Source organism: Melospiza georgiana, chromosome 1 (genome assembly GCF_028018845.1).
Source record: "Melospiza georgiana isolate bMelGeo1 chromosome 1, bMelGeo1.pri, whole genome shotgun sequence".
Classification (NCBI taxonomy): Eukaryota; Metazoa; Chordata; class Aves; order Passeriformes; family Passerellidae; genus Melospiza; species Melospiza georgiana.
In genome coordinates this window covers 79,247,629-79,258,555 of record NC_080430.1, presented here as the reverse complement: position 1 = coordinate 79,258,555, position 10,927 = coordinate 79,247,629, and the positions used below count along the sequence as shown (strand labels likewise).

Below are 10,927 nucleotides of genomic sequence, written 5' to 3'. Positions count from 1 at the left end.
TTTTCTGTGTTTGTGGTGAGGCACTTGTGAAAATTGCTTAGTGTGGTGGCACACAATCTTAATTGACTCATGGACAATAGAGTAATAGGGTTCAACAAGAAAATTCTACTTTTGTTTCCTGTCCACCCTCACTTCATGTTTGACTTTTATGAAAGTTTGGGAAAGACAGCCTTGCTTGCAACAAGTTTGTTGTGAGCTATGGTGTCATTATTTTCTGAGATGTGATTTGTTGATAAAGCCTGTTAATTCCTTTGAGAGAGAACGATTGACTCCTCTGCACTTTCATTACAGTTGCCTGAGCTTGAGCATTGTAAATGTCCTTGTCTACTTTTGCCTTCTGTGTCACCTTGGGATAACAACCATGGCTTTTACCACCAATTTGGATTCATAGATGTGCAATTCCCCACTTTTTAACTCATGTGGTTAATGTATTCGTCCTACAACCCTGTATTTCAGTTTCAGACAGTGATGGTTGGAGAGGAACAGTTGCCACAAGTAAAAGTAATGAACCATTTAGCAGCTATACTGCAGTCTGTTGTAAACTATCTTATGGTGTCTCTCTCCATCCCCATCCATCTGTAGCAATAATCATGTGAGGCAGTCTTTGAAATAGTGGCACCACCAAGGGACAATACCAGGCATTTCAGATCCAGCTCAAGTTCCCACATAGTTTCTGGCATTGGCCTCATTAATACAACTGTGTCACACCCGGGTCATAAAGATGGAGCGTCTGCAGATGTTCTGGTTCCTCGGTGAGTGTAGGATACAGGAGTGAAGGCAAAATAACACATTCTGGTTGTGATGAGGAATACAATAACCCATCACCATAGCAAAGAGCACATTTTATTTGAAAAATACGAATAAAAGATTTTGTCCCTTTTGTTTATTAAAAGAAAATGTAACAATTTTCTATCAGTAACACTTGCATAAGGAGGTATACTTTACATTACTCTTTTGTTAAAAAAAATATATATATTTTTGGAGACTTTGGAAAAATAAGAATGGCCCAAAACTTGTAACACACTTCTAATGTTCCTTAGAATGCACTGTGCCATTTATACGTACTGCAAGTACAAGGTGTTAGCACTTTATAATCCACAAAGTAACACTAAGCAGCATAATTTCATATCCTTCTTTGCATTCAGAATATTCCCTTTGTTACCCTTGTGTGAGTTTATGAGTTTAGTTAATTCCAGACTGGTCCAATACTTATATTTTTTAAAGGATGATTTAAAAAAGTTTTAGACCAAAAAAATTTTGTAATTCCTCTTAAATACCATAAATAATACTTTGCCATAGACATTTTCTTTCAGTATTCACAATTTAAACAATTGCATCAATTAGAATTAAAACTCAAAAATGTTTGCAGTTATTTTAGTTTTCTAAAAATAATGCAAAAAAATAAAGTGCATAACAGAGTGAAGTTACTTTCAACTTTTACAGTATTCTATGTGTTGGTAATAAAAGGTAACACTGATAAACAAATTAATTTGTTTTCAATGTATGAATCTTAATCTAACGCCAGCTGAATTCAAGCTCTTTCTTGTCTTTAAAGTGCATTAAACTACATTTTTGACAGGTTTTAGTTTGACAATTAAGTTTCACATTTTTCAATTCTTATACTGACCATTTTTTTCATTTTTTTGACTTGTCAAGATTACAGCATACCGAGTGCCCTCACCATTACAAGAAAGAGGGTTTTTTTGAAGGAATGCAGCTAATTATTTTGGTGGAAATGTACTATTAGTTGAATGGTTGTTGTAGAAATCAAATTGTAAATAGAAAAGCCCTTAAGTATCACTTTGCATGTGCCATTTAACTTTACTCAGTATTTTCAGTTTAAGTCAAACTGGCAGTTTTCAGCATTTAGTTGTTAAGCAGCAACAGGATTACTATTTAGGCTAATAGGAAAATATTTGAGAATATGAGTACACAAAAGATCCATGAAAGCTTTAAGCATAGTAAATATAATCAGACAACCATAAATTGAGAAAAAGTTTCCCACAATACTTTCACTGAATATGTGCTGTGTTTAAATCAGCAATGCTACAATAATGATTGTGCCATCCAGTGTTAATTTTCTTTTACTTCAACATAGAATCTAGGTCAACAGCGAATTTCTCAAATATAGTTTAAATTTGGTTTTAGGATATAAACGACCAAAGGAAAAAAAAAAAAAAAGAGATTGGGTTAATAAAATTGTAAACTTGTTATTTCTGCACTGTGAGGCCTTCTTCTGTGGCCCTGAAGATTTAACACTCTGTTACTTGTCATGCAAACAACACGACACTGTGATGTGAATTTGAATACAACACAGTAAGCATAGCAAGCATGCAGACACATCATGGTAGAGAAGCACATCTGGCGATCACCGTGGATGGGACGCACCAAACAGGACACACCGCAGCATCACAGAAGCAGCGTCTCAGTAACCCTGCAGAGTTTCAAAGGATTCAGGTTTCCTGGGGTGTGATGCATGTGCTGTATAGCAGCAAAGACAGCACCAGGAATGGCAAAAAGGGAAATATTATTTCTCTGAGTTATTGTTGACTTAAACTGACCATTAGCATAAGGAATGACTATTTGCTTGTGTCACTGCACTTCTGTTGCCTGTAAGTCTGAATGTTCTGTGATGTAAATTAAAAAAAACAATGGCACAAACACTGCTTTAAACACAAAATACAATTGATTTTCCCTGCTTTGGTGTAGGGCCAGAGGGAATAGACATAAAGATAACTAATACCCAGTTCTCAAAACTATAATACAACAATGAATGCAATTTTCATGCAGCTGTAATACAAAGTATTACAGTAGCAGTAATGCTGAAACATTTTGCTTTTAACATGCTACTCATACAGTGTAAAAATTTAGATGTTGGAATAAAGCAAGTGTGACTTAAATAAAAGGAAAATTGCTCCTAATAAAAATCACACAATACTAGTTGCTTTATTTGGGACAAAACTGAAACATATCCTAGTTCTACCCCCAAAAAAGACAATAAAAGACAACCATTCTCAGCTTGTGTGTAACTCTTACTGCATCTAACTTCACTCTACAGTAAGAATGCCTCCTTAAATGCTTTTCTAAAAGACTCTGTATTTCATAAAAAGCATATAAAAAAAATTAACACAAACTATTAAACTACTTTCAAATCATCAGCAGAATATCTTAGGGTTCAGGTGTTTTTCCCTACTAAATTTTTATGTGGGTTCAGATTCTGAAAGAAAGAAGAGTAATTACAAATTTTAAACAAAATAGTGTACAAAAAAACAACTCTGGAACCACAGTACAACTAATACTTTTTAGAGTGTAAAAGTTGCTTACAAAGCTACTTGCTATTTTTCCCAGAAGGCAGTTTAAACCAAAAGCAGTCAACTACATCTCAGGAGAAAAAAAAAATCTCTTCAAAGTAAACTGATCAGAAATTTCAGTCATTTCTAGGACCTATCCAACCATAGAGTAAAGAAAAGAAGGCTTAATTATCTAGTTCACCTGTGAGGCTCACAGTAGATCAGCAATAAATATAGACTCTTCTTTACTAAGCTGAATATACGTGGCACCTAAAATGCAGAGGGGGGAATCTAGTACAGCATACAAATCTGCATCACTCTGCACTCCAGACTGCAGAGTAAGAAAAAAAGTGCACAGCTTCTACTCTGGATGGTTTTTCAATCAAATGCATACTGGAAGAAATCCATTTGCCTAAAGTGGAGCTAGAATTAGGAGCAGAGGACTGTTGATAATGATCGTGAGTATTATAGGTCATAATCTCTCATGAGATATTGTGAGTTCCTTGTCCTCACCCAGTATTATCACCAGAAAGACAAAGAAAAGGTTAAAAATCCAAACAAAGAAAAAGAAAAATCCAAATCTGCTATATGAGGTGCTAATCAGGCTGCTATGTTAAAAAGAACTGTTTAGCAGTTCTGCTGCTGCAATGCTAAAAAAAGAAAAGAAAATAATTGCTGGATTAGGTGTTAAGCAGCTTGCTATGTTAAGGAGAACTATCATTCCTGCAATGCTCTAAAGTTACTAATGTAAGAAATCAATTTACTTAATCCATAGGAACCACAGTAATGGTATATTTCTTTCACTGACTTGAAATGCTCTTGTTTCCATGATGCTTGAAATAGGGAAAAACCATCTTGTTCTGCTGAGGTGGCAAATGCTCTAAGAGAAATAAATATCAGTAGAATTGAATTTAAAAGAAAAATGCATCATCATCTTATTCTCCTTGCTTCAATTTTCACCATCCCAATGTCTTACCAGCAGCTCTATTTTGCTTTTAGTCACACACAGAAATAGAAAAACATTGTGATTAAGAACTCTGGGTTTCAAACAGACTGTTGTAGCTTCTGGACTCAGACCAGCAAAAGATTTAAAAAGCTTCAGCTCTTGACACAAGTGAAGCACAGTGAACCAAAAAGCCATGTCGTTTAATGGTGCTGCCATTGTTGTTTTTATTGAAAAAGCCTATGCTTCATCTGCTTCGCTGCATAAAGAGTACTTTGGGCCTATTCCATTTAGATGGATGATGTTTCCATGAAAAGACAAAAAGAAAAAGCACAACACTGGAAACAACAGTTCCTCCAGCACGCAGTAACAGAGCAGGTCTGGGGTTATGAGCTAGAGCTGTGTTTGAGATACAGATAATTATGCCCTCCATCTGTTAGCTGGTTATGGATGACAAGATTATGAAGGACATTACAAAATGACAGCTTCTCAATGCAACCTGCTAAGCCAATAAGATTAAATCATCAAAGGACAATTTATTTAAGAGGACAGGTGTGGCTTATCACCTCTGTAAAGGAAACAGACTGGTATCACTTCTCACACTGATAGTAAACCTCATTGTCTACCTCATGTTGGGATCACAAGGCCTAGAGCACAGCTAGAAATGCAACATTACAACCACCTGCAAGACATTTGATCCTTTTTTAGCTCTCTTCTCAAACAGACATGACCATAAACTCACTGCAGCTTGGAGCTGTTATGCATATTGCAATAAAAATGTCATTTCTTGGCTTTACTTTCGGTATTGTTGCAGATAAGGTACCAGACACTTTAATGAGCAATTAAAAAAAATACACAAGGGACAATAGATTCTTTTTTCTGTATTTTCCAAAATTTGACTTTCTTTCAATTGGAGAACCCAGTTTCAAATATGAAAAGGGCACTTGTTCTACAGTAACTGCATACAACTTACTCAGTTCCAAGTACTGTATTCACTTTTTTTTTTTTTTTGTTACCATTGTTGTCATTATCTGTCCAGTGGTTTAGGAACTTCTCTGTTCCGGGAATTACAACTAAGTTGTTCTTTCTGGTTCTATTTCCCCATAGAGTTCAGCTAGCTTCTTGAACTCGGGTCCCCAGTCTCCAAGGTAATTATAATCCTGGTCAGAGTGTGTCGTTGCTGAATCCAGAGAGCTGATAGACCCAGCTTCTGATCGATGACCCTCATAGGCATATGTCTGCAGGGAGTCATATGGGGGCACACTGGGGTCCAGATCAGCCTCTGCCAGTCTTTGATTAAGGAACTCCTGAACGTCTATACTGTCAAGGCTTGAGGAGGGATGATGCCTGGACAGAGGCTTCACTTCAGGCCGAACATCCCTCCGGTATTTCAGCTCTTCAGCAGCAGATGGATTCCGCAGTGCTGTGATGTCAAATGCTTCTGTGTCTTCCTCTCCACCTCCCTCATCATCGTATGTCACAACATTTTCCCGGACATCTTCTTCTGAAATGATCAAAGGCTCCTTCTTGCTACGTCTTAGGGTGATGAAAAGGACCACAATTGCTAAAGAGAAAACTGCAGATATTAGAGTAGGTTTAAAGTTTCCATCTGAGTGTGTTACAGAAATAGCAGACACTAAGTCAAAAATACAGAGGTGTAATATTTTCAGGCTGGTATTTTCAGTACTGGTATTAGGGATCATCTGCTACTTAGTTTATTAAGGATCTCAAAAAGGAGATAAATGGAGATAACATTCTTTCAGGTAAATGAAAAATGAGCAACTAAAGTTAGCATTTTTCAGAAGCATAATCCAGGGCTTTCAGTGCTTCATTAAAACCAATGTTTAGCATATAAATTGAATTATTATGGAAAACATTTCCTTTTTTCTTATGAATATTCAATTTTGTGTAATAAAATACAAAATTACAAGACAAATGTATAACTGTATATTTTAAAATAGCCTTCTAACAAGAAAATACTGAAGCAAGCTGTAAAGAAAGTAGGTCTTAGAAAATGTAGTCTTTGGGGAGAAAGTCCTCAAAATATCTTCTCGGTTACACTGTAATTGCTATTATTTCTTGCCATCTCTGTGCAGAAAATCACATGAGTAGCACAGAGTTATGCACCAGCAAGTTGTGTCTCTGACAGGAAAAAGAAAAACAAACCAAAACCAACCACAATATTAACTAATGAGTAACATTGCAATTGACCTGGAAAAATAAAAAACCTAAAAAGAGTCAAGAGGAAATGCACTTGTAATGTCATTAATTTTATGAGTCTGCTTATACTCTCCTATGTCCCTTGTCCCTGTGGATTATGTTATGCATTGCTAACAGTTTATCCCATAAAGGTAATTAAGAAATGGCTTTTGTAGAGTGCTAATGATGCTTCTTACAGCATAATGCATTTCAAAAAGCTTTGCCCATCTCTTTTCTATGATTTTTCACTTTGTTCAAGACATGATACTAAATCCTCTCTTTTTGAAATCTTTCCAAATTATGGAAAAAAAAATCTCCAGTGCTAATTACTTGATGGCCTCTGAAAAAAAATTTCTACTGGATTCCAGATATCCTAAAATGTACTTCAAAGGCACTTTTCCCCTATGAACTCTAGCTAAACCTTTACCCTCTAATCACAGCTTTGTGTTTCTAATTGCCTCCTACTACCAGGCAACCACTGTTCCAAAAGCATGCCATACTGAAACCTTGTGCCCTGCCAGATTCCGAGAGGCATTGGAGGGACAGCACTACTTAGAACTGCAAATGGCTCACCAAGAAGGATGACAATGCAGAGCAGGATGGCAATCAAAGCTCCCGTGCTCAAGCCCGCCGAGGAGAGGAAAGCTTCAGCATGGCAAGTTCTCACTCGTCCGTCCCTCTCACAGGCACAAACCCGGATGGTGAGGGTGCTGCTGCTGCTGAGAGGGGGCACGCCGCCATCAGAAATCAAAACGGGGAGGTAATAGGTATCTTGGGTGGTTCGACTGTATCTCCTTCGCCTTGTCAGAATACTGGCCGTATTATCTACAATATCAAAACAAGAACAACATTTCAGTGAGGTAGACGATGAAAAAAAAACCAACACGTTATTTACTGTTTGTTTCCCATCAAATGGAAGCATGGGGCTTCCTAAAACTAGCAAGCCCTAATCTATGAAAATGCAAAATCTAGAATTAAAATTTGCCAGGAAGCCTTTCTGGTCAATAGATGAAAAAGGAGAGGAGTTGAAAAGTAACTAACATTATATAAATGAGAGCACTTAAAACTTGTATTTTTATTGGAATCAAGAGAACTTTGACAAATATTTTGGGCCCAATTTGCAAGTCTTTTCATCCTATGCTATGCTGTTGGTAGCATATGAACCCTTGTCAAATTGAATACCTGGAATTATGAGGATAACTATCGTAAAATTTTTGCACAACACATAATCCAAAATCCTCTTGACACTCAGTAGAATATTAAAACTCATTTAGTAAAAAACTAAAATGAGACTTTCATGTTTTAGTATTTATTAAAGGTTTCAAAGTTTTAGTGAGTTTTCAGAAAACATCTGAAAGGACAGTGACCAAAGACACGTGCTTTGAAGAGGTCTGGAGGAAGAGGGAAGGCAAAGGAAAAGAGAGGATATTACATGTTCTAAACTATTAGAGTTTAAAGATGAATAAGAAAGGGGGAGATCGTGACATAAGACATTTTCACCCTTCCGTTACCTATGGGTCCATTTGGCATAGACAAAGTAAACCTCGTGCTTATTACACACATATTGCAAGAGCGTTTGTAGGCATCAAGGAGAGTAGGAAGCAGCCACACATGTCCCTTCACGTCCAAGAAATTAAGATGCATAAAGAGCATGCAGGGGAAGAAATGTTGCAGCAATAATAGTTATAGCCAATATTCATATGTGTAAAATTTATTTTCAGTTTGTTGCCACCACTATTTAATTACTAGCCTCTGAAAAAAAGACAAAGATAAATAAAAAAAAAAAATGGAAACAGTGAGAATTTGAAGCACAAGCAATTATAGAGAGAGAGAGAGAGGAGCCTGATAGATACAGAGACTTTAGAAGAAAAGAGATTTCTTCTTGTATTGCTTGTCACATGGGTTCCGAATTGTGGGGTTATGAGATTGGAGTATTTTAGCAAAATATAGAAGGATGATAAGTACTGAATACATCTGCCAGGTTCATCTTCCTATTACAAACCAATAAGCAAGCAAATTTATTATTTTTCCTTACCACTGTAGCTACACTATTAAATGGCTTTATCATATCTACGGAAAATGAAATCCTTGTAACTCTGTGAACATCTAGTGCAACAAAATAGCCAGTGTGGCATATATTTGCCCATTAGACTGCTGCACACACATTTGAATGAGTTTTTGTTTAAACTGGATACAAGATCTGTTTCAGGTTCTCTTTACGCTGTACTTTCTGTCAAACTCTGTGCAAAATTTTAAACCATTCATTTTAACCCACTTTTGCCAACATTTTATTTTGCATGGCATTTGACAGTGACATTTAGAAAAACTGGCAATATCATCCCACATCAGCATAATATCACAATATATTTGGTAACAGGTTTCACACAAGAAATACATATATGAGCTGGGAAATGATACAATTGCTGATAAACCAAGAACTCAGCACTGAAGTTCTTTAGCTCCACTTCTGTACATAAGCAACACCCACAACACACCTCCACACTCCCTCCTATTTTTGAAATATTGAATATCCAGCATGGTGAGTTTGTTATAAATTCATTAAGTGTTGTTCTTTTCACTTGGAGCGGGTGCAATATTCATTCAAGTTACAGAACCTTACTGCAAGAAGAATGAGGTGATAATTCTTTAATCTGAAAAATTTTGACAGAACATAAGACCACAATACTGTGGAAGAATATAAAATGTCCATGATATAACATTGCAAAGTTATTTGTTAGGTATACATCCTGCCCCCAAAATATTTTGCATTTTGTTGTTCTGGGCCAACTAGAACTCTCACATGACACCCAAGCACGGTCACTGTTATTAACATACACCAACGACCCTTCTCAGGCAGTATGCACAAGAGTGCACCAGGTTTTTTTCTTGCCTCAACATTATTCCAACAGTCTGCAGATCCTTAAGCACTCCTAAATAGCCTCATGCAGGCACCATGACACACTGTGGCATGTAAATTCCTTTTGCAATATGATAACAGTGTTCTGCTGAGCTGCAATACAAATTTCACATTATTTTGTAAATTCAGAAGAGAAAAACCCATTGAAAATGAAGTCATTGGGTTCTACAGAGTCAAGAGGAGGTGCACGGCCGAGCTCTGTGCTTGTCACCTGTGAATTAAATTTTGAAAAGAGTGAATGATCCAGTGCACAGCTCCAGCAGCAGTGATGAAAATGCTTGCTGACAACAAAAGCATCAGAGACTGAGCATAATGAAGAAAAACTGAGGACTCTTGATCAGGGATCTTGCAGTAATTTTAGCACAGAGACTATTGGCAAAGATGTGAAGGAAAGAACATTGAGATTTGAGAATGTATGCTACAAGGGTAAATGTGGACAGATGGGAGGAAAATTGTGAGGAAAAAATATTAAAGTTAAGAGAAAAAAGAAAAGAAGAGGAAAAAAATGAAGAAATGGGAAAATTATACAATTCAATGTTACAGTGAAAAAATGCGAAAAAAGCTATAATTAAACCTTGCTTATCTGGGAGGAAGGCCTTGTCAAAAAAAGAACTCATATTTTTATACTGTAAAGAATAAATACACATTTTTAAAAAAATAGACTTTTTTCTCTTTCAGAATTGATTTCTTTAATTCAATATTAAATTGTTTTTCTTGTACTTTTAACATTATACAACTAACTATAAGATACAATGAAATATTGGTATAAGACACAATTAAGGAAAAAGGGAACCAATACAAAATTTTTTATTTAAAAGAACTGACATGGTGAAGTTCTGTTTTTTAAATTCTCTTGGGTAGTAAGTAGATTTCTGTAGAAACAGATGTTGCATGAAATCCTCAGAAGTTTCTGTAATAACATATCCCATGACAAACATTTTCAAAGAAACAGTGTAAAGTTTTTCCTTCAATGAAATTTCACAAATTTTAACACAAATAAAGTATATAAGTAAAATACTGAAAGGTATCTGAACTCTCACATACTATTTTTGTCTCATTAAATTTCTTAAAACATTTTACAAAGGAGATATATAATTTTTTTTCAAGAAAGGAAACTGTGTCTGATTTTCCAAAGGTCACTGAGAATCAAGCATAGCAGATAATTATCAAAGCCAATCATATTGCCATAACTCAGAGATTATATCTCTGATGCTCTAGTCAGAACTCCATTCTTGAGGATAATCATATGCAAAGGTATACTAACATAATAAATGGAGAGAAAAAAAGTTTCTTGCAGCCAAACTGCAATATTGACTGCATCCTGAAAACCAGCCAACATGCTGGTGTTCTGAGCTTTCAAATTTTAATTGCTTTTGTTCCTTGTCAAAAACCATTATAGAAACGGGTTGAGAGAAGAGCTAGAAAGACAGTAACTTTTAAGAGCTTTGCACAGAACAAAAAAATCTCTCCATCTGTAAAAGCTATAGGAAGCTAAGTATAGAGTCTGACACTGATGACCCAGAAAAGAGTTTATTGAGAGGGGGAAAAAAGTTATATCAACAGAAGTAGTTTGAAAGG

General features: G+C 35.9%; 1 protein-coding gene across 7 annotated transcripts in view; it reads right to left on the bottom strand.

Moving 5' to 3' along the window:
* Window positions 1–302: 302 nt before the first annotated feature.
* The window catches only part of CDH18 (cadherin 18), a 229,841-nt gene continuing 219,216 nt past the window's right edge, over window positions 303–10,927 (bottom strand). For 6 of the 7 annotated variants that reach the window (XM_058021639.1, XM_058021628.1, XM_058021608.1 and 3 more), the window contains 2 exons: window positions 7,006–7,257; window positions 303–5,809 (listed from right to left, as the gene is read on the bottom strand). In XM_058021639.1, coding sequence (XP_057877622.1) covers window positions 5,307–5,809; window positions 7,006–7,257 — 755 coding nt within the window. In that variant the 3' untranslated portion in view covers window positions 303–5,306. The remainder of the gene's footprint in view (window positions 5,810–7,005; window positions 7,258–10,927) is intronic. The other variant, XM_058021648.1, reaches the window with a different exon arrangement.